This window comes from Heloderma suspectum, chromosome 4 (genome assembly GCF_057233095.1).
Source record: "Heloderma suspectum isolate Gila_16-S chromosome 4, 16-S_ref, whole genome shotgun sequence".
Lineage (NCBI taxonomy): Eukaryota > Metazoa > Chordata > Lepidosauria > Squamata > Helodermatidae > Heloderma > Heloderma suspectum.
This window is the reverse complement of record NC_139461.1, coordinates 308,051,528-308,074,959: the sequence shown is the minus strand read 5'-3', so window position 1 is coordinate 308,074,959 and position 23,432 is coordinate 308,051,528. Positions and strand designations below refer to the sequence as shown.

At 48.6% G+C, this 23,432-nt stretch overlaps 1 protein-coding gene across 1 annotated transcript in view; it reads right to left on the bottom strand.

Moving 5' to 3' along the window:
• Positions 1–796: 796 nt before the first annotated feature.
• SAMD10 (sterile alpha motif domain containing 10) overlaps positions 797–23,432 on the bottom strand; it is a 63,750-nt gene continuing 41,114 nt past the window's right edge. The window contains exons 3-5 of the mRNA XM_084848428.1: positions 13,311–13,479; positions 3,360–3,500; positions 797–1,318 (exon numbers count right to left, since the gene is read on the bottom strand). Of these exons, the coding sequence (XP_084704554.1) occupies positions 1,203–1,318; positions 3,360–3,500; positions 13,311–13,479 (426 nt within the window). The 3' untranslated portion in view covers positions 797–1,202. The remainder of the gene's footprint in view (positions 1,319–3,359; positions 3,501–13,310; positions 13,480–23,432) is intronic.

Sequence of the window (23,432 nt, the reverse complement as noted above, 5' to 3'; positions counted from 1 at the left end):
GGCCCCTCTCACATGCTCATGGATGAACATGGGCTTCGTTCTGTGACCAGGGCACCAGATGCAGTCCCCTACTGCCAACCCCATGACTCCACATTTCTACCCTGGTGGCATGGCCCCTGTCTGCAATCCCCCTTCCCTCCCCAAATACCCCAGTGTCATGGCAAGGGGGGGACAACTTGAATGCGGGAACTAATTCACATTCATTATAAATAAAACTCCCCCCCCCCGAAATGTACATATACATGTCTACGCATGCCTGTGTATATGCATATATAGTATAACAAGCCGAGAGAGCAATTCTGTGGTCCTTGGGCGAGCGTCCCATAGGATGTTTCAGATGCCCCGTTCCGAGGTCGAAGTCAGCACTCTGATCTCGGAAGGGGGATTTGGAGATGCGCCCCTCTTCCCCTGCCCCCTCACAGCTGACATGGAAAGAACCCCACCAGCTGCCCTCTGAGGTCAGAAAAGCAACCTCGGAAGAGGAGGAAAGGGGGCATTCTGCTGGGCGGGGAGGGGAGGAGACTGGAGAGGCTGGGATACAAGTTATCCTGAGTTTCTTCCAGCCTCCTTCCCTCCTCCAAAGTGCCTTTGCTAGACGAGCTAAAAAGCACATCTAGTGAAATCTGCAGGGCGGGAGGATGGGATGGCAGGCAAAAATCGCCTCCACCACTCCTCCCACCCTGCATTGGATGGTCTGATGCCTCTGAGTTCGGGGGCTTCCAATAACTTGCATTCAAGCTTCAAAAATCTGACCAAATTTTGCATCGGCAAAAAAAGAATCATTTTTGGCTCTTATGTACTAATAATACTTAGCATTTATGAAGAGTGTTCACAGTGCTTCCTATCTTGTAACTTTCACAACAACCCTGTAAGGTAGGCCAGTATTTTCATCCCCATATTGCAGACGAGGCCTGAGGCAGAGAGGCTCTCATCTTATGACACTACCTAGCAAGTTCATGGTAAAGGCGAGATTTGAACCAGGACCCCCTGATACTTAGGGCAGCCTCTTTCCCACTAGGCTACATCTGCCCTAGCCCACCCCCTGACCAGCCCGTGAAAGCTCATGAGACTGCCCAGACAAGCTCAGAGATACTTTGACAATACAAGTATTGAGGCATTTGCAAACTCCACAGGGTTGGCCATCTTCCGTGTCCCTTGGGTGAAAGTAACTGTCCACTGTCGTCTCACTGTCCACGGTTGTGTCAAGGGAACAGTTTTGCACTGTGATCAGCACCCACAAGGCTGAGTTTCAGATGTCCTGGTGGTGGTGGCGGCTGCTTGGCATGGCATGAATTCTCAGCCAGAGCACATCTGGTCTCTATATGGACAACGAGGAGTTAAAGAGAGGAGGGGAGGGGGAAGAAAGTGAGCATGCCAGTCCCGCCCTGGAGCCAGTCTGGATCTGTCCCTTTCTAATTTCCCAAGCATGCGGTTGAGGTGTGTCCAGACCTGTGGTCTACACAATCCATCGGCATCCCAGAGGTGATGCGGTTCACAGTGATGGCCAGTCTGCTGCCAGACAGGTGGATGGGTTAGGAGACATTTCCAAAAGAGGCTGGATAAGGGAGGGGGTGGGGAGAAAGGAGGGGAAGAAGCAGAAAAGGGAATAAGTATCGAAGGTGCCAAGCAAGGTCAGTGGCTGTCGAAGGACACGGCGGGATTCATTGCAACATCAGAGGTACCGGGACATGGGTGCATATTGAGCAAGATTGGTGGCTGTTCCTCAGTGCTTGTGGAAAGAGGTTCCTGGGTTTGGCCCACTCTTCCTGTGGGAATGTGGACATTTGGCCAGGGGTGAGGTGGCCCTCTCTACGGCCCAAGACCCTTGGAACATTTTTGGAGGTGTGTGTGTGGGCCTCCTTACAGGTACTGGAGGCTCTAGCCCCGATCTTGCCTTGGGAGCTGGGTAACCAGACAAGTGTAATGAAGGAGGGGAGCGAGAACCTTGCTGCAGGGGAGACAACCACAGCCAGAAGCAGCAACAAGGCAGACCCTTGTACAATGTACAAGGCAGCAAAGCTATAGTGCATGGAGAGGCAAAGAAGAAGAAAATGAGAAGACAGAGAAAATGAGGCTAAAGAGAAAATGTGGGAATGAGGCTGTGGGGCAAAATGGGGTTGAAAGTGAGGGAGAGAAGAAGAATAGGGGAAGATGGAGAAATGGGAGATGAAAGTTGGGGAAAGGGGGGAAACATGGGGAAGAAAGAGAGAAGTGCAAACAGGGAGAAACTGAATGATAGGGAAGGAGAGAGGGAGAATGGAAAGAAGAGGTGAAATGGGCGAGAGAGAGTGAGGGGATGTGAATGCAGGAGAGGAATCAAAGGATGGAAGGGAGAGAATGGAGGAAGGGTGAAAGAGAGAAAGACTGTAGGAGGAGGATCTTTCCTCTGCTCCCCCACTTCAGGTACCATCATCCCTTGCGGGGCCCCACTCGTGCATACTGCAATCTCCAATTAAAATCCTATTTTAAAAAATAGCTGAAGTGTAAAATCTTAAAGCCTCATCCCACAAACCCCTATGACCTATTTTAGTATGGCAGGCCCAGAAGGTCCCTCCTCCAGTTATAACCCCCTGGCTTTAATAGTGGTAAGGCAGGCAGAAATTCAACAGGCCAAAGGGCTACTGGTGCCCTCCAGGCACCCTCTGGCCACACCCCCAATGTCAACAAGTCCGCTGGCTCTGCCCCCTCACCTCTGCACTTTCGGCAGAAGATCTGAACGGGAGCCTCTGTGCATATGGCAGGCAGGAGCCCTACGCAGTCAGGGTTCCCAGTCACATGGAAAGCGTGCACACACCTGACTGTACAAGCGTCAGCGCCAGTAAAGTTTGGTGGCTCCGATGTCAGTGGGGCGGTGAATTCACTCCAGGTTTCAGTTAGAACCAGGTGCAAAGCACCTTGGAGAGCTCCTTTAGAGTTCTGGCTGGTTCTGACTGAACCCGGGGCGGATCCACCACCCCGCTGACATTGGAGCTATCAGCCCCCACTGGTCAGCTCCCTGTTTGGACCTTCCACTAAATGCAAAGATGTCCAGCGGATGGAGCTGGCAGGCACATTGTTTTTGGGGGCACAGGCAGCATGTGTGACCCTGTTCCCACCTCGATGCATCCACTGAACTTGTAGAGGTTACTGGCGAATAGCCCACAAGACCCACCAAGAAAAGCTTTGTCTGTTGAATTTCTGCCTGTCCCATACCTGTTACAGGGACAGAAGCCCTGCCCTAGCCAGAAGGAACAAGAAGATCACTGGGTCTAACCTCATGTCCTCAAGGGATGGCGCTTCACATATCGCGACAGAATTGCCGCACCGTGACATATGCAGGCGGAGATCAGGAGCGACTCCTGGACTCTCAGCCGCCCTACCTTGACTGAGGAGCTGTAAGTTGCGGACCTCCTCCCGCACCTGAAGTTGCAGCACCTGCTGGAGGACTTCCTGTCGCTGAGACTCATGGGTAATCCCCATGCGCTGCAGCTTCTCCGCATTCAGCCGTAACAGCGCCCGACCTGCCCAACAGCGAAGACAACAGCAAGAAGGCAGATGTCAAGTAAAACGGTTCCAGCTTAGTCTTGCTGTGGCTTGCTGTGCCAGTTTTCTGTGTGGCGGGTTTTTTAAAAGTTATTATTATTTTCTGGGATTGGGGTGGGGGGGAAGAGCATTCCACTAGGTGAGCCCCACCCCACCTCCAGCCTGAAGTGGTGCAGCCCAGATGCAGGTCAACTATCTCACCTGTTGTTGTGAGAAAAATTCCATGGGGAATCTTTGGGCGCTTTTTCTAACTCCCCCATCCAAAGGGCCAAGCTTGACGATACGTGAAATGTGTAATTGAACTTTATGTACTGGGGTGCTTTTATTATTTTAAAGACCAGCCAGGGGGTTGCGTGTGGGAAGGAGGGGAGGGTGATTAGGATCAGCACTACAGCACATAAGGAGAGGGGTCTAACCTTCCCCTCACCACGCAGTGGTCTTGAGAAAACCTGCACCCTGGAGCTGTTCTTTGGCCTGGAACCGAAGCTGCTATTATAGCAGGTAGGTGTGTGTATGCGTGTGTGTGTGCGTGCGTGTGTGCCTACGTGCAAGGGAGACTGCTGGCTCCGAAGTCAATTGGGAAGTGAATCCAGTCCGGGTTTCAGTCAAAACTCTAAAGGAGCTCTCCAAAGTGCGAAGCTAAATGCAAAATAGCTCCTTTAGAGTTCTGAGTGGTTCTGACTGAAACCCGGAGGGGATTCACTGCCCCACTGACATTGAAGTCACCAGCTTCCATTGTGTGTCTCTGTGGGCCATGTTAGTTGGGACAGCAATATAGGAGAAAGGGTTGAACCCACTCCCAACGTACCATAGTCTTGATTCTGATCCTGCCCCGCTTCACCCCAAATGGTTGCTACTTAACAAGAACCAAAACCAAAATTCCACACAGATGCATAAAATTCAACCACACGTATCCTCTAGTTTGGCTCAAAGCCTCAGAAGAAACAAGGCAGCCCCTGCGGTGTTAGTGTCACTAGAGGCTGACGGAAGGAATGTAATAAGATTGTCTATCACAGGGATTTACACGTGCCGTTCACACGATGAGGCCCAGCGGGCGCTTGCCGAGGCCCAGCTTGAATTGAGGGCATGCCCCCAAACGCGTCCCAGAATCCTCAGCAACATGCGGGGGTTCCATGGCAGATGAACACTTAAACAATGTAGGAAGGGTTCCTGAATCAAGTAGGTGTGCATGAGAGGTGCTTGAAATGCACAACCCTAGAGCTGCCAACTGACCGGGGTGGTGGTGGTGTGGGGGGAGAAATGCCACCCTGCCCAACTCTTGGGTTTCACAAGAGCTCAGAAATTAGCAGGCGAACCCCCCCCCCCCCACATACATCAGGGAGATAAACATTATCTGTACACCAAGCTGCTGTTAAAGGCACAGCTACAGAGGCTGGTTAAAAAGTTGGCAACTCCACACCCCATTTCCTCCGGGAGGTCCCCATTTGCATTTATATCGCCTTTTGTTTAAGTGTTCAAAATGTTTCATGAAGGTTATGTCTCAGAAGCTAGGCCCAAATTATTACTGCCATCCTCATTTTGCAGATGGAAGACTGAGGCTGAAAGGAGAAGACACCTGCCTAAAGCTCCCTGGTGAGTTCATGACTGAGATATGACTTTAACCGGAGGCCCCTGGCTCAAATTCTTAGCTCAGCCTTCCCCAACACGGTGCTCTTCGGATGTGTTGAACTACAGCTCCCATCAGCCCCAGCCAGCATGGCCAATGGTCAGGGATAAGGGGAGTTGCAGTCCAAGAACATCTGGAGGGCCATGCTCTCCCTCCATTGGCATACCAACCAGTCGAGGCTGGTGGCTCTGATGTCAGTGGGGCGGTGAATCCACTTCAGGTTTCAGTCAGAACGTTAATGGGGCTATCCAAGGAACCTTGGATAGCTCCCTTAGCATTCTGACTGGTTCTGACTAAAACCCGGAGCAGATGCACTGCCCCACTGACATCAGAGCCACCAGCCCCCACTGATACCAACTCTTTTTACGGAGGAGTCTTGGACCAGCGTCTGCCATGGCAGTTTCATCTGGTTCTCAACCTCTGACGGTACTCAGCTGTGATGTGAAATGTCTCTCCTGCTCTCTTCCCCTACTTAATGGAGGATCACTCTGAGAACCAATCTGAGAGCGCGCTCCTTCCGTCACTGCCCGGGCGGCCCCTCGAATTCAGTCTTAAAATGGCACGGCTCTGCCCTACAAATTGTGCCACTTGGAAGATATTTGTTTCCCCAGGCTGGTGATGCCTGATTGGTGCATCCCCATTGGAATGCATTAGGAGTTCCCTCCCCCAATCCAGGGCAGGGCTCTTATAACCTGCACTGCCCCCATCTCGTGTGGGTACAATCACGAATGCTTCCTTTCTTTGCAACACAAGGACTTGAGTGAGCGCTTCTATTAATGCTGTATTGTCCCCTTCAGGGCACAGAAGGCAGTGGATGTCAGCCATTGTGAGTCCAGAAAAACAGCCACATACCCTTTTCTCATCTCCTTCTGCATCTCTGCCTCCCAAATTAGGACACAGACAAGTCACCCTCTACTGAACAAAGTGTGAGCGTGTGTGTGTGTTGGGCCAGACATTTTATCTGTTCATTTTTTCTTCCCACCCCTCCCACCAAGCACACTGGCGAAGTCTACGCAGCAATTATGGGCTACCTCCCCCTTCGCTAGACAGGAGTGCATTCTTGAGACTCGTAAAATATTAATCCAGGAACTTTACTCCTTGTCTGTCCTGATGTACTCCTGCAAAGCTCCCGTTGTTCTTCAGAGCTTGCTGCCCTGGATCTACTATTTTAAGACAGCCTAGCAACCCAGAAAGGATGTAACTTGGAAAGGCTGTACCAGGTACCTATATAGGAAGGATGTGCAAAGGCACAAGTTAACACAGCATGGCAAGATAGATGTGACAAGTGGAGGCAAAGACAGGAATGGGTGGATCTGTCTACTTCCAGCCATGTCAGTTTTGCGGGGGTTCATTTATACATCCATTCTATCCCGTTTCCTTATTATTTATTTTATTTATTTATTACATTTATATCCCACCTTTTTTCCTCCAAGGAACTCAAGGCGGCGTACATTATCCTCCTCATCCATTTTATCCTCACAACAACAACCCTGTGAGGTGGGTTGGGCTGAGAGTCTGTGACTGGCCCAAAGTCACCCAGTGAGATTCCATGGCCGAGTGGGGGCTAGAAACCGGATCTCCTGACTCTCAGTCCAGCACTCTAGCCACTACACCACACTGGCTCTGTTAATATTAATCTGTTAATATTAATCTGATATTAATCTGTGATTATATACCTGCACGAAAGTGCATATATAAATAAGTATTTAAATGCTTATTTTGGAATGAACTGGTTCATAAAGTACTCATTTATAAATATATTTATTGAAATGTGCACATTCTTAAATGCATTTTGGGTGGCCTATTGAGCCAAGAACTGCATCGCCAAATCCGGAGAATGGCGAAACCTGAAGGATAATTATTTTCCGCAGATCAGGTTAGTACACATCAGGATCCGCAAAGATCACCTTCCTCAAGCATCCCTAGGTGAAGGCAGTGCATCTCATCTCCAGGAAAAAAATAAGGCAAGAATCCAGTCTGGCCTTGGACAGCACCCCTGCTGCAGGAACGGGTTTTCCCCGCTGCGTTTCCCATCGCTCGCCCTCCACCGCCGTATGTAGAGGTACACCACACTTTTAATTCTAAAGGGCAAAGTAAGGCAGAAAGAAGTGTGTGTGTGTGTTGTGGGCGGGGGGGGGGGGCACGACTTCAGCCTCCTTCACCCTGTCCCTTTTTGATGTTAAATGAGATCCCATGCCCCAATTTATATGGGAACAGATCTCTCTCTCTCTCTCTCTCTCTCTCTCTCTCTCTCTCAATCTCTGTGTGTGTTTTCTCCAACCTGGTGTTCTCCGGATGTCTTGGACTACCATGGTGGCCAGGGGTGAGGGGAGTTCTAGTCTAACACATCTGGAAGGCACAAGGTTGGGGAATTCTGCTGTGTCCATCATGTTCCATCTGAGAGCCACTGAGGTGCAGCTGAAGATCAGGAGGAACCAGGTTCAAACACTCTGCCACAAAGCTCATTGAGTGACCTCGGGCGAGTCGCTACCTATAAGCCCAGCCTACCTCACAGGGTTGTTGCGTAGACGTACACCACAATGAACAACTTGGAAGAAGGCTAGGGATAAAAAGGCAATCAATCAATCAATCAATCAATCACTAATAAGCGATTTCTTCCTCTTCCCTCCCCATTCCTTTCCCTTGTGTGTTGTGTCTTGTTAGATAGTAAGCCTGTGGGCAGGAACTCTTTTGCTTAATTGAGTTTATGTAAGTTGCCCCTGGAGCTGCTTTGGTTGAGGAGTGGCATGAAAATCCTTTAGATACATAGACAGACAGACAGACAGACAGACAAATGCAGCCAGTGACAATAATCCCCCTGTGACATTCTAATACTCCAGGGCTGGGGGAGATCACCAGCTCTCTTACTTATTTACTTATTTATTTACATTTATATCCCCCCTTTCTTCCACTGTGGAACTCAAGGTGGCTACATGTGGTTCCCAACGGTCTCCCCTCCAAGCACAGACCAGACCCAGACCTGCTTAGCTTCAGCAAGGGGGCTGCCTCACGTGCCTTCAGACTGTGCCCTGGGACCACTGGGATGGGGGACTTCAGGGCCAAATCTGGCCCTCTGGCATTCCCCAGCTGACCATGCCCCCTTCCCCTGGATTCACACCTTTTCCCCCAACCAGTGATTGTTCGGTGGTTTCATAGAATCATAGAATAGTAGGGTTGGAAGGGGCCTACAAGGCCATCGAGACCAACCCTCTGCTCAATGCAGGAATCCAAATCAGAGCATCCCTGACAGATGGCTGTCCAGCCTCGTCTTGAAGGCCTGCAGCGTGGGAGAGCCCACCACCTCCCCAGGTAATTGGTTCCATTGTCGGATTGCTCTTACAGTCAGGATGTTTTTCCCAATGTTCGGCCGGCATCTGGCTTCCTGTAACTTGAGCCCATGATTCTGTGTCCTGCACTCTGGGATGATCAAAAAGAGATCCTGGCCTTCCTCTCTGTGACAACCTTTCAAGTACTTGAAGAGCGCTATCCTATCTCCCCTCAGTCTTCTTTTCTCAAGGCTAAACATGCCCAGTTCTTGCAGTCTCTCTTCATAGGGCTTTGTTTCCAGTCCCCTGATAATCTCTGTTGCCCTCCTCTGAACCCTCTCCAGTTTGTCTGCATCCTTCTTAAAGTGTGGTGCCCAGAACTGGACACAGTACTCCAGATGAGGCCTAACCAGTGCGGAGTAGAGGGGAACTAGTACTTCCCGGGATTTGGAAGCTATGCTTCTATTAATGCAGCCCCAAATAGCATTTGCCTTTTTTGCAGCCACATCACATTGTTGGCTCATATTCAGCTTGTGATCAACAACAATTCCAAGATCTTTCTCACTTGTAGTGTGGTTGAGCCAGGTATCTCCCATCTTGTAACTGTGCATTTGGTTTCTTTTTCCTAAGTACAGAACTGGGCATTTATCCCTATTAAATGTCATTCTGTTGTTTTCTGCTCAGTGCTCCAGTCTATCCAGATCACTTTGAATTTTGTTTCTGTCTTCCAAAGTCTTACCTATCCCGCCCAATTTTGTGTCATCTGTAAATATGATCAGCATTCCCTGCACCTTCTCCTCCAGGTCATTAATAAAAACATTGAAGAGCACTGGGCCCAGGACTGAGCCCTGCGGTACCCCACTCGTTACCTCTCCCCAGTTTGAGAAGGTCCCATTGATAAGCACTCTTTGAGTCCGATTCTATAGCCAACTGTGGATCCACCAGATTGTTGTTTCATCTAACCCACTTGGAGCTAGTTTGCTTATCAGGATATCATGGGGCACTTTGTCGAAAGCTTTGCTGAAGTCGAGGTATATGATGTCTACAGCATTCCCATGGTCCACAAGGGAGGGTACTTGATAAAAAAATGAGATCAGATTCGTCTGGCAGGACTTGTTCTTGACAAATCCATGTTGGCTTTGAGTAATCACTGCATTGTTTTCAAGGTGCTTATAGATGGATTGCTTTATCATCTGCTCCAGAATTTTCCCAGGGATTGATGTCAGACTGACTGGTCTGTAGTTCCCAGGTTCCTCCTTTTTACCCTTTTTGAAGATAGGGACAACATTAGCCCTCCTCCAGTCATCTGGCACTTCCCCCATCCTCCATGACTTCTCAAAGAGAATAGACAGCGGTTCTGATAGTTCTTCTGCCAGTTCCTTTATTACTCTAGGGTGCAGTTCATCTGGCCCTGGAGATTTGAACTCATTCAAAGTAATGAGGTGTTCCTTGACCATATGCCTATCGACCTCAAGCTGCAATCCTGCCCCTTCAGCCTATACTTCGCCTTTGCCAGAGGGGTCATAGACTCTCTTTTGGGAGAAGACTGAGCCAAAGTAGGAATTGAGCACCTCTGCCTTTTCTTTGTCATCCGTTATCATTTTGCAATCCTTATTTAATAGCTGAACCACCATTTCTTTCCTCTGCTTTTTACTATGCACGTAGCTGAAGAAAGCCTTTTTGTTGTTTTTAGCATCGCTCGCTAACCTCAGCTTGTTCTCAGCTTTAGCCTTCCTGACGCCATCCCTGCAATTCTGTGCAACCTGCCTGTACTCTTCCTTTGTTACTTGGCCTTCATTCCACTTCCTGTATGTGTCCTTTTTTGTTTTCAGGTCATCCCTAAGCTTTTTGTGAAGCCACATTGGCTTCTTCTGTTGTCTTCCACCTTTTCTTCTTGTTGGAATTGCTTGTGATTGTGCCTTGAGAATTTCCTTTTTTAAAAGCTCCCACCCATCTTGGACTCCTTTTCTCGCTAGCATCGCTTGCCATGGGACCTTACTGATCATTGTTCTGAGTTTATGAAAATCAGCTTTCCTAAAATCCAGGGTACGTGTTTGACTACACTCGGCTTTTGCTTCCCTTAGAACCAAGAACTCAAGTACAACATGGTCGCTTTCCCCCAGAGTTCCTGTAACTGCTACTTTAGCCACTAAGTCATCTCTGTTGGTTAGGATCAAGTCAAGGATAGTCGATCCTTTAGTTCCTTCCTCTACTTTCTGTAGGAGGAAGTTATCCGCCACACAAGTCAGGAATTTCCTGGAGGGGCCATGTTTTGCAGAATTTGTCTCCCAACAAATATCGGGGAAATTGAAGTCCCCCATTACTACTACATCATGCTTCCTTGAAACACTGGCAATTTGCTTTTCAAAAGTTTCATCCTCGTCTTCTCCTTGATTGGGTGGCTGGTAGTAGACTCCAACCATTAGGTTCCTTTTATTCTTTGCTCCATTTATTTTGATCCAGATGCTCTCGATGGGGCTACCAAGCTCCTCCTCCTGTATTTCTGTGCAGAGATATGTATTTATCACATACAGTGCAACCCCACCTCCCTTTCTGTTCCTCCTGTTCTTTTTGAACAAGTTATATCCTTCAATTGCTGTATTCCAGTCATGAGAGTCATCCCACCTAGTCTCAGTTATACCTATCAAGTCATAATTTCCCTCTTGTATTAAGAGTTCAAGTTTGTTCTGTTTGTTTCTCATACTCTGGGCATTAGTATATAGACATCGAAGACCATGTGCTTTGTAGTCTGGCTTTCTTCTTACATGTGTCTGAAGACTATTATTGGGCGCTATCAGAGCTGTTCTCTCCGTTGCAGTGCATGTGCCTATGTCCATTGTTACCCCCAACTTTACATCTCCCTTCCCCATAGGATTCAGTTTAAAGCCCTCCTGATGAAGTTCTTCATGCTGTGGCCAAACACATTCTTCCCATCCTTTGTGAGGTGCAACCCGTCCCTTGCCAACAGCCCATCTTCCAGGAAGTATAGCCCGTGGTCCCAGAATCCAAATCTCTCTCGTCGGCACCACCTTCATAGCCAGTCATTCACCCGGAGTATTTTTCGTTCCCTTTCTATCCCTCTTCTAACTACTGGAAGGATGGATGAGAAAATTATCTGGGCCCCAAAGTTCTTGAGTTTCCTTCCCAAAACTTCAAAGTCTGACGTGATTCCTTCGTAGCTCTGCTTGGCGGTATCATTTGTCCCCACATGGATGAGAAGAAAGGGATACCTGTCAGTGGGCTTTATGAGTGCAGGCAACCTTTCAGTCACATCTCTAATCCATCCTCCCAGGAGACAACATACCTGGAGAGTCCACGGGTCTTCGCGACATACTTGGGTCTCGATCCCACGTAGCGAGGAGTCTCCCACTACTACCACTCTTCTCTTCTTGTTGTTGTAGGCCTGGGTTCATCGCCTCTGTTTGACTGACCTTCAGCCTCTTGCTCGCTCTCATGTAGGTTCCCCTGTGATTCTTCCTCTGCAGGCTGTCCTCCAGTGTCATCCTCAAGGACCTGGAATCAGTTCCACAGCTCCACTGCTTCCACTGGTGCAGAGTGGCGTCTAGTTCTTCTTCTCCTAACTGTCACCCTTTTCCAAGGAGTATCCTCTACTCCATTTTTCTTCACCTCAGCATTTCCCACTTCTGCCTCATCTTGCTGTTGCTCTTCAAGCTTCTGGTCTTCCCTTTGCTGCTGTAGTTCCCCCATTCTGTCCAAGAACTCTTCGTGTTCTCTTATTCCCTGGAGGGTTGACAGTCGCCACTCCAGTCCTCTTAGTTTTTCTTCCAGCAGCGTGATCAGCTTGTACTTGTTGCAGGTGTAGGCCATGTTGTTCTCAGGCAAGAAAACAAACATTGCACACACCTTGCAGGTCACCACCACTGGAGAGTCTTGTCCTTCCAGAGCCTCTTTTCCCTTTTTGTGTCTAGCTTTGTGATTGTTCTAGACTACCCTGTGCCTGCTCCTCTACTCACTAGAGGTTAAACGCAGAGTCCCACTGGTGTGGAAGTGTGTGTTACAAGAAAAATAATTTTTAAAAATGTTAGGGGCCTCCCCCTTGACCTCCCCTGCTGAACTCCCCTGGCCAACTCCTGTTTGCTCCCCCTGTCCGCTCACTCTGGTTGCTCGCTCTCTGGGAGCTTGCTTGCTTCTGTAGTCCCTGGACCAGCTGGAGCAGCTTCCTCTGCTCTGCTCTGCTCAGCTGGGAGGCGGGAAACAGACTGAAGCTTCCTGCCCCCTCAGCTGCTGGGAGTACTCAGGCCACCCCCCCCAATTCAGTTGGAGCTCTCAGAAGCACCTGGTGAGCTCACAGCCACTCAGAAGGATAAAGGGCAGCCCCCTGGGCTTCCTGCAGCCCACTTTCCTCTTAGCCTCTGTCTCCTCTGTCTCCTTTGTCTCTTTTGTCTCTTCTACCACTGCAACCCCCCTGACCAACTCCTGTTTGCTCCCCCTGTCCGCTCACTCTGGTCGCTCGCTCTCTGGGAGTTTGCTTGCTTCTGTAGTCCCTGGACCAGCTGGAGCAGCTTGCTCTGCTCTGCTCAGCTCAGCTGGGAGGCAGGAAACAGGGAAACAAATGTTTCCACCATTTGTGCAGTTTTTTCCCCATTCTGAAAGGTTGAAATGCCTCTCCTAAGACTTAGTTACTTCTTGCAGCAAGAGCTTTTCGCTACAACATGCTGGGTTGGAGGGGGCATATTGGCCCCCACTGCTTTTGCCTGCAGCCCCACCTGACACTGGAATGTCCCCCCCACCTCCGAGAGCGTTTCCAAAATGGAATTTGGCCCATGGGTTGAAGAAGTTTCTCACCCCTGCGCTACTCAACAGAGCCAAATCACTGTGCATTGACTCTCTTTTGTGGTATCGTCTCTTTTGGAGAACCTGGAGAGACAGGGTACCTGTGATGGCATGATGCGAAAAGGCCTCCACGTAGATGAGATAATTGTGTGGGCAATGCTTCTTGAGCCATTTGCACACATCCTGCTGCGTCCACAGCACCACCGGCTTGGTAAGGCTGCCTAGAGTCGGGCTGGTGTGGTAGATTCCATAGTGGTCGTAGGAACGGCCCTAGAGGGGTTGAAGATGCAGGAAAAGAGAATGGAAGTGTTAGTGAGTGTACAGGAGTCTGTCATGAATCAATGGATTGGTGGTATATTGAAGCAGGACTTGTGAATAATTCAGTCAATGTACAAATCTTGATTCCTGGTGCAAAAAAGCACCCTCTATTTTTTTTCAATGTGGCCGTTGTTTTGAAACAGTGATCAGAGCCCTCGAAGGCAGTGAAAATAAATATATTGCTGATTTATTGAGTTTTAACTGGCTATTTTATTTGTGTCAAATATATTTTTCTTGGCTGGTATCCTTAATCAAGCAAACAACAAAATAAAGGATGAAGTCTTTTTCCAAGTGATCTAAGCACAACAGACTAAGGCTGCAATCCTATGCATGTTTAGACAGAAAGAGGTCCTACAATTCCCAGCATGCCCCAGCCAGTATGGCTGGCTGGAGGGATGTTGGTAGTTGTAGGACTTTTCTCTGTCTAAAAATGCAAACGATTGTGCACTAAATGGTGGGAATAGTCCATGATGAGGCACAACTCACAAGGCCCAGTTCATCATGCCAGCAATCACTGAAATGGACAACTGGTGTTGCTTTAATACAGGGGTGCAGAACCTATTTCAGCTGGAGGGCCAAATATTGTTGTGGAGAAGCTCTTGGGGGCTGCATTCCAGTGGTAGACGGGGCCAAAAGCAAAAGGGCCAGGGCCAGAATACCAGCATATTTTACCTTACAGCTCTCACTGCCAGTCATTGAGCCTTAGGAGAGGCATTTCAGCCTTTTACAATGGGGGAACAAACTGCACAAAAGCTGGGAACCCACCAGATGTTTGGTGGTTGGGGAAAAGGGTGTGTGGCCATCTGGGGAACCATAGAGGGATGGACTGGGACCCCAAGAGGGCCAGATTTGGCCCCCTGGGCCTGGCGTTCTGCACCCCTGTTTTAATATGACTACATAAACTGGCTGCAGCCTAGGGGTAAGCGGAGCATACTTCAAAGAGACAAGGGAAACTGTTTCCCCCAAAAGGGCCAGGGCGTTTTTCTCTTTTTAGCCAGTTGCCAGAAAAGCATGTGGCAAAGCCGCTCCTGCTCCCGAGCCCAGCCCTCAGCAGCTCTTTTCTTAGCTACACCCCTTAGGACAGGGGTGGGGAACCACTGGCCCAACAGATGAAGTTGGACTCCAACTCCCATCAGCACAGCCAGCATGGTCAATGGCCAGGGATGAGGGACTTGTGGTCTAGCAACATCTGATGGGCTGGAGGTTCACAGTGAACAGACCCGTCATAGTGAACGGCTGGCTTTTGCACTGGCCTCCGCCGATGTCCTTGTCCACCAGCACTGGCATTCTCCTTTGGATCCATCCAGGCCCCAGATTCTATTTCAAGCCCTAAAACAGGTCCAGGAGACTTGAAAAGAAGGCCTTCTCCCATACGAACACACCCACACCTCACGATCCTTTTCAGAGGCTCTACTCTGTGTGCCCTCTCAGTCTGTTCCCTCCCTTAGTTGGCCAAGGTGGCCTTTTCCTGTTGTGCTTTTGGGGTTCTGGGAGAGAAAATGGGGAAAGAAGGAGGGAGGCACCAACACAGAATGACAGGGCAGGAACCCTCAAGCGAGTGTGGGAAAGAGGTGTTTTCTTAGGCCCCAAACCTTTTGAGTAGAGGCTCTTTGTCAGGGGCACTGGGTCCCACCTTCTTTGTTGCACCTGAGCAAGCAATATTTTCAGTGCCTCTTGGAGCTCTTCTTTGTCATTTTTGGGGTTGCACAGCTGCCCTGATTTTGTTCTGCATTGCTTGCTGCTGCTGACATTCCTGATGTCGTCCCCAGTTTGAAGCGTTTCATCTGGAATCTTGTTTGCAATATTTTGTACTGGAGTTCAGTGACTGTTAGCTGCCTTGTGGATTTTTGAAGGGAAAGGTGGGGTATATATGTACAACAACAACTACAAGTAATAGTAAGTCAGATGCCCCCCAAACATAGGCTCTACACAAAGACCCAGGGGAGGCTGGTGGCTCTGATGTTTTGGCTAGCTCCTTTAGAGTTCTGACTAGTTCTTGCTCAAATCCGGAGCACTGACACCAGAGCCACCAGCCTCCACTGCAAACACCAATATCATTCATCAACTTCGGTACTGGCTTATAGGCCAAGCTGACTTGCCTTTTAATCCCAGGAAGAACAAGGATGAATGGGAATCCTTTATAGGCCAGATATGGTCCATGCCCAGCCAGCTGCCCCCACTTCACTGGGGTTGAAGGCTGCCCCTCCATGACCAAACCCCGAGGCAGCAAATTCTACCATTGTAATTTGACTCCTTTCCCCTCCCCTCACAGGAGCCTGCCAGCCTTTTAAATCCCCCCTCCCCATTTCGTTAAGATACGATTGGTGCTGCATCACTGCTCAGGCCGACCTGTCACTGGGCATATCCTTCCGCCAGGCAACAAAGTTGATGTGGCGTTGCAAGGAACTGGCGGGTAAAATCGTCCCAGTCATCCGCAGCTCTGCTACTTAAGAATCCAATTACCGGGAATGCTCAAGGCTGCAGCACGCCAGCCAGAAAGTGCCTTTGTCTCCTTCCCCCTCTGGACTTTCCCATTGCCCTTTGCCAGTTTCCACTCAAAGACTTTTCTCCCACTGATTTCTAGTCTGGTGCTCCAGTCATGGGGTCACGGAGACTCAGAAATGGGGTTTCTCTCCTCACATGTGTTTTCTCTAGTGATGTGCAGCTCAGCAAAATTCAAACTCTTCCAAATTCTCTAAATTCCACCTCAATGCTCATTCCGACATGTGTCCATTTCAGATTGCGATCTTTGTTTGTTTAATTTTCACACAAAGATTTGTGCATATTTTCCCAAATGTACGCATCAACTGTGCACATTTTTGAATCGTATGCATTCTTCTCCCATTGATTAAAGCCTGCCTCTGGGCATTTTTCAAAAGCATGCATTTTTTCATGTTCATTTTTCAAACCTATGCATTTGCTGAACACATTTTTTGTTTTGTTTTGTGAATCGCATCCCGAGTGCGGAAATGTACGGACGTTGACCGCAGATTGCTTTCAAGTCTGCATCCAGGTCCGGGAGGTGCGAATTGGATAAATTTTGGTCAAAAACAAACTGAAATGCATTTGTCATGCATCCCTAGTTTTCTCATCTCGTCCTCACCCTCCTCAGTCCTAGGACACAAAAGTCTTCTCACAGCTACAGGATGTTGCATGGCCTGGAGTCTTGTCCCAGTAATATTGTTTCTTTAAAAACCATGGTGTGGATTCCCACCCATGTCTTGGTTCTCTCCTGTTGGAGTCAGCCGGAGGTATTTGCTCTGCAGGCATCTATTTGCCATGTGCAGCGGAGGCTGGTTGCTCCAATGTCAGTGGGGTAGTGAATCCGCTCCAGACTGCAGTCAGAACCAGTCAGAACTCTAAAGCTTCACACCTTGGCTAGCTCCTTTAGAGTTCTGACTGGTTCTGATTGAAACCCAGAGAGGATTCAGTGCCCCACTGACATCGCAGCCATCAGCCTCCACTGGCCATGTTCCTACCCACTGCTAGAGGGACACCATTGTCTGAATTATATCAGAGGGGTGTGCGGGCTGCTTCCCCCCCGCCAAATATTTGTATCCTACCTTTTAGGGTGCAGACCCTTAATCAAAATTCAAAGCGGTTTAAAATAACTAAAAGCAGTGTCAGCAAAAACATGAAGCTAGCATAAAACCATGAGAAATGAAATGAAAAATATGAGGTGGGACAATTTTTTTTAAAAGTCTGCATTTGGAACCTGTCGTCCTAGAGACTCTGGAAACCAGACCTTGATGCTAGAGATGTGGCTCAAGTTATCCCAAGTCAGGCTTGGAAATGAACTTTGGGGTTCATAAAAGCCCACCTCATATGAGAGGTTGAGGTTTTAAAGCCCCCAAATTCTTTCACAGCTCCGATCAGAATCTAAGAAAAATTTCTGACTTCTTCCCACCTGTCTCTGCCACTTTTCTCCATCTGCAAAAGCCCCCACCCCTCCAAAACAGCCCCTGACAGGCTGAGTAACAGCACATCCTAGCCCAGGAGACGTGGTTGTCTCAGAGGCTTCTGCCACTGGGAAAACTGCATTCCCTGCAATCTTGTGCATTTCCTGCAATCTCCCATGACAGGGTGCACAGGTAGCCAGGTTGTCTCAGAAAAATGTTGTCTGAGGTCTTCTGATTTCTCTCTCTCTTTTTTGGCAGAAGATCTCTGATAAAGGCTGAATTAATCTGCAGATAACTTGTCCATCTCTATCATCTATACCACCCCATAGCCCAAGCTCTCTGAGCAGTTTAAAAAGATTAAAAACATTAAAAATGCAATATGCAAAATTTAAAAACATCTCAAAACAACTTTGAACCATCAGCCAAACCATAAAACAAATCCAGGGTCAATTAAAACTCATCACTTGCTGCCAAATGCCTGGGAAAAGAGAAAACCTGGCACCGAAAAGATAGCTGTGTCAGTGCCAGCCGGGCCTCGATGGGGAGATGGTTCTATAAGTGGGAGGGGGGCACCTTTCACATTGCTACCATGGCCACAAGCCAGAAGAGGAAATTCCTGGTTTGTTCTCTGCTGTGTTTAGGTGAAACCAATGCAGCTAGCCAGAGACTGGTAGTGCAGCTTCCAGTTTACAAGAAGACTACTAGTCCTGATGGCTACATTTTACCTCCAATATTGGAAGCAGCATGCCTCTCAATACCAGTTGATGGGGAACATGAGCAGGAAGGTGGTATTACACTCATGTCTGCCTTGTGGGTCAACCAAGGAGGGATGGTGCGATCAGTGCCTCCTCTGCCAGCCTGTTCACTCGCCTGTATGGAGTTCCTGCTCACCTATGGTGACCAGACAAGTTGTTAAATATAGGGCTGATGAATATTATAAGGCTGGGGCAATCGTAGGTGCTTGGAGAAAGATGGTTTCTTCTGGGAATGTTTGTTTACAAAGTCTCTCTATTTTGTATTGTTCTTATATCTAAAACAGGGTTATAGAACCTCGTCCCAATCCGGCCTTTGGGCATTTCCCAGATGGCCACCCCCTTTCCCCCAACCACCAATCATTTGGTGTTTTCCTGGCTTTTGTGCATTTTTCCCTCACTCTAAAAGGTCGAAATGCCTCCCCTAAGACTTTCTTATCAGCAGTGAGAACTTTATGTTAAAATCTACTGGTATTTTTGGCAATTTGGGCCCTGCCCCTGTTGCGTTCATCTCTACTCACCACTGGAACGTGGCCCCTGAGAGCTTCTCTGAAATGGAGTTCAGCCCTTGGTCTGAAAGAGGTTCTGCATCCCTGGTTTAAAACCATTGGGAATATTGTCATTTCATTGGGAATACTGTCTTTTTGTTGTCATTGTTGCTGTCATCCTTTCTAGAGTTTGTTTTTAGATTATGAAGGGAAAGGTGAGATAAAAAACTAAATAAATGAACTGTCCTAAATTTATTCCAAAAATTTAGGATTTTTGGCATGCAAGGTTTAGGAATGCCATCAGATAACACCCCAGCCCCACCCCACCCCACCCCACCCACGCACATATACACACCACCCCATTCTAATCGTCATTGAGTAGCTTTAGAACGCAATCCTATGCGTGTTTAGACAGAAAAAAGTCCTACAACTCCCAGCATTCTCCAGCCAGCCATGCTGGCTGGGGAATGCTGGGAGTTGTAGGACTTTTTTCTGTCTAAACATGCATAGGATTGCTCCCTTAGACTCCCAGTGGTCACGGAGGCCAGGCTGGTTTAACCTTCTTGGCAGGTGAGAGAAGCAGTAGTTTGTTAATAAGAGACAATGTTTTGTATGTATTCAGCATCACATTCCCAGTGATTCGGAACTCAGTAAAATGAACGGCTATTAGAGTTGGCTTCACTGTGGCACCAACAGCCAGCACTGACAGCCAGAGATGGCCAGAGCCTTGCTACTAACTGACACAACTCCCTATGCGATTGACCCCCTTTCCCAGCAGTAAGCTGCTGTTCAGGGACAATTAAGCTCTCCCAAAGAAGCTGTTTTATTAACAATTACACAGTGGGCTTCAACTGAGATCCACCTTTAACCTCAGTGTGCAAGATGGAACCCAGTTTAATGGACTGCTACGTATGCTCATTTTTCATTTCTATGTCCATTTTCCTCCTTGTCCTTCTGTCTCTTCCAAGGAGGGGCTGTAGCTCAGTGACAGAGCAAATACTTCCCACGTAGAGGTCCCAGATTCAATTCCTGCCATCTCCAGCTAAAAGGTCCAGGTAATATAGGGAAGACCTCTGCCAGAGGTCCAAGACAGCTGCCAGCAGTCAAGGTTAGGGATGTACGAGAATTTCGGTTTTGCTACCAAACATGTGAGCAGGCCCCGTTTGAAGCCCTGAATGCAAGCACATGTTCACCACAAATATTTGCAAATTGTTGAACACATGCTTGCGTTCGTCTCGTTCCTGATTCCTAGCCCAATTTGTGCAAATTTCTTAATTTGTGCAAATTTCCTCCATGTGCTGAATCAACCCTGCCTTGGTCTATGGTGAAAAGTTGCACAAATTGGGGCATCTGCGCATATTTCGGGAGTTTTACGCAAATCTCCCATTTGCTCGCTGCTGATTTGCGCAAGCCTCCCATATGCGCAGAGCGAACAGCGATTGCAAACGCGAACGGGAATCGAGCATGAGATGAGCGGTGAGATGACGTTTGGAGAATCCTGTCACTCTTGGACATCGCTCATTCGCTCAGCCCTAGTCAGGCCAGGCCAGTGGAGGCTGGTGGCTCCAATTGTGGTGGGACTGTGTATCCATTCTGGGTTTTAGTCAGAACCAGCCAGAACTCTAAAGGAGCTATCCAAGGTCTATCAAAGGATAGCTCCTTCAGGGCGCAATCCTATCCACATAGGCAGCCGCCTCCAAACTCTGAGGCGACTGCTTATCCAATGCAGGGCAGGAGAATCGCGGAGGGGATCATTCCCTCTGCACTTCTCCTGCCCTGCATTTGCAGCTAGACAGCTGATTGCGGCTATCTAGCAGTGTGAGGGGGGAGCAGTGGAGAGGCTGCTGTACGACACGTGGGATGTGTCGTACAGGCATTTCCACCCTCCCCGCCCTGGAACACCCCTAGACATGCCCCTTTCCGGCTGCTCTGCACTCCTCTTGCAAGCACGGGGCACGGGGCTATTCCATGCAGCCTCCGAGGCAGCGCGGAAGTGGGGGGAAGCATGGGCTCCAAGGTTGGTTCCCGGAAAACAAGGCATCCTATGGCTGTCTAGCTGCTGTCTAGCGGCCATAGGATTGCTCCCTCTGAGTTCGGGCTGGCTCTGACTGAAACCTGGAGCAGATTCACCACCCCGCTGATGTCGGAGCCACCAGCCTCCACTGCCCCCCTCCCCTTCAATCTTTGCCCCTCCTGGAACACATGCCCCAAGCTACAGGGTTGCTTAGAGTGTCCTTCACAGCCTGCTGTCCCCTGGAGGTTTTGGACTACAACTCCCATAATCCCTAGTCATTGGCTCTGCTGTCTGGGGTGGATGGGAGTTGCAGTCCAAACATCTGTAGGGCACTAGGTTTGGAAAGGCTGACTTAGAAGGAGCTGGAAGGAATACTGCAGGACTCGATGACAGGTGTTTTGATTTAGAAGAATGAAAGTTGGAGGTGGCCGCTGTTGATTATTAAAGAGGGAAACGCCTCTCAGACTGTTCTACCTTGCAAGAAAGGTGGAAGTGTATGGTCCTTTGTTGCAATTACTGATAAGAAGAAGAAAGGAAGAAAGCTCGAAAAAGACAGCAAAACAGTTTCCTCTAAAAGACAGAGGGAGGGGCAGCAGGAAACCTGGACCAATCTGTTATTTCTGCAAGAATCATAGAATCATAGGGCTGGAAAGGGCCTACAAGACCATCGAGTCCAGGTGCATGGCAAAGGAAATGAACGTGTCCATACAGCCAAAGCCTGGGACTTGATTAGCTCGAGTTAGCCCTTTGTCCCAAAGGTACGTTCCTCTGTCAACATTCTCTTCCACTGAGGGAGGAGATTCTTTCTCTTCCCTGCACCTCCCACCCCCGATAGACTGTTAGCACTCCTCCCAAACATGGACCAGGGGTACCAGTCGGAGGGGCACAAGTGCAGTCGGAAATCACTAGTGGAGCGCCAAGGGACAGAGCTCAGTCCAGCAATGACCCCTGCCACTGTGAATGTGAGGCAGCCAGTTAAACGGTGTCCATTTGTTAAGGTTGCAGGTGAGGAAATAACCGAATGTTTAATTGTTCCTTCATTGTTGAAGATCAGGAACCCAGATAGGTAGCAGAGCTCGAGCTAGAGTAGACAAGCAATGGGAACTTGAAAAACTACAGGTTTCAGAGAGGGGAGGGTTGATTGCAGCAACTCGAGATGAGGGAAAGGCACCCTGCACATGACCAGAGGCGCTGTTCTTTGCAGCTATATCACATATTCCAGGCTCTCCTCGGTGCTAGCGCTGTCCCTTGTTGGCTAGTCCAGAAAGACTTTGAGCTCCCAACATTGAATGTCTTTGTTTCCAGATTTATAGACTTCAGCCCCTAATAGCTCCCAAAGTGGCTTAGAGTAAATGCAGATTTAAACAATGCACAATTAAAAGAATTCAAGTTCTAAAAATACATCTAAAAACCAAAAGGCCAAGAAACAAACAAACAAAAAGCCTTACTAAAGAGCAGTGACAGCAGGGCCAGGAAACAGTGTCAAAATAAGTAAAACAACAAAAGCCACTCCGCACCACTCCAAAGAACCCCGTGAAACCTCTGTTTAATCTCTTTCCAGAGGGGTAGCCCTGTGAGTCTGTGCAGCAGCAACACCAAAGAGCTTTGTGGCACCTCAAAGACTAACCCATTTATTCTGGCATAAGCTTCCGTGGACATAGGCTTTCATGGACATTGGATGCCTGTGATGAAGTAGACAGTGTCCACAGATGTTTATGCCAGAATAAATGTGGTAGTCTTTAAAGTGCCACAAGACTCTTTTGTCATTTTTGCTACTTAATCTAATTGCTGAAGCTAGAGTGAAAAAGGCAAGCTTTTGCACTTGTCCAAAAAGAAAGGAGGAAATGTGCCTTCCAAGCCTCCAAAGGGAACACAGGTAGCTGCCTTATTGTTATTGTTATTATTTATATACCACTAATTATTTGATCATCTGGCACAGTACTGTCTCCTCTGGCTGGACATAGTTTTCTGGGGTCCAAGTCTTTCCTATCACTTGCAACTTGGTTGTTTTAACTAGGGATGGCACGGGTGCCCGATCCAGTCTGGGAATCTGGCAGATTTCCTCTTGTCTCCACCTCTGAGCCCCGCTCTCTGAGTCCCTGCCCCTGCTCGCCTCCTGCCCACACTCAGCGAATGGCCTGCACTCACCCCGGCAACCTTGTTGAGCTTTGTGGTCGATGTTTTCTGAAAAATGAAATGGCGAGCGCAAAAATGTGCAAATTTGTGCACACGCAAAAATGCATATTTTTGTGAATGCACATATTTGTGTATGCAAAGATGCGCATTTTGCGGGTGTGCGTATTTGCGTATGCGCAAAAATGTGTATTTTATGAAAAATGCACATTTTCATACACACACTGTGTGCTTTCGCAAAAATGGGCATTTCACACATGAGAATATGCACATTCACAAAACTGCACATTTTCATGCATACAAAAACATGTGCATTTTTGTGATTGCTGCTTTTTTTTTTTTAGAAATGGTGACTGCAGAGCTCGACGAGGCCACTGGGGTGAGTGTAGGCTGCTCGTCAAGAGCGGGAGGTGCTCGAGCGCAGTCCAGGAACCGGCGAGCGGGGGCGGGGGCTGGACAGAAGTCCATAGAACCCGGACAGGTGTGCGTTCGCACATCCCTAGTTTTAACCAGAGGTGCCATGGTTTGAACCTGGGATATCTGCATGCAAAGCCTGTGCTCTGTCACTGAGCTAAGAACAGATGCCACCACAGAAAAAGGCCCTGCTCCTTGCTGCAGG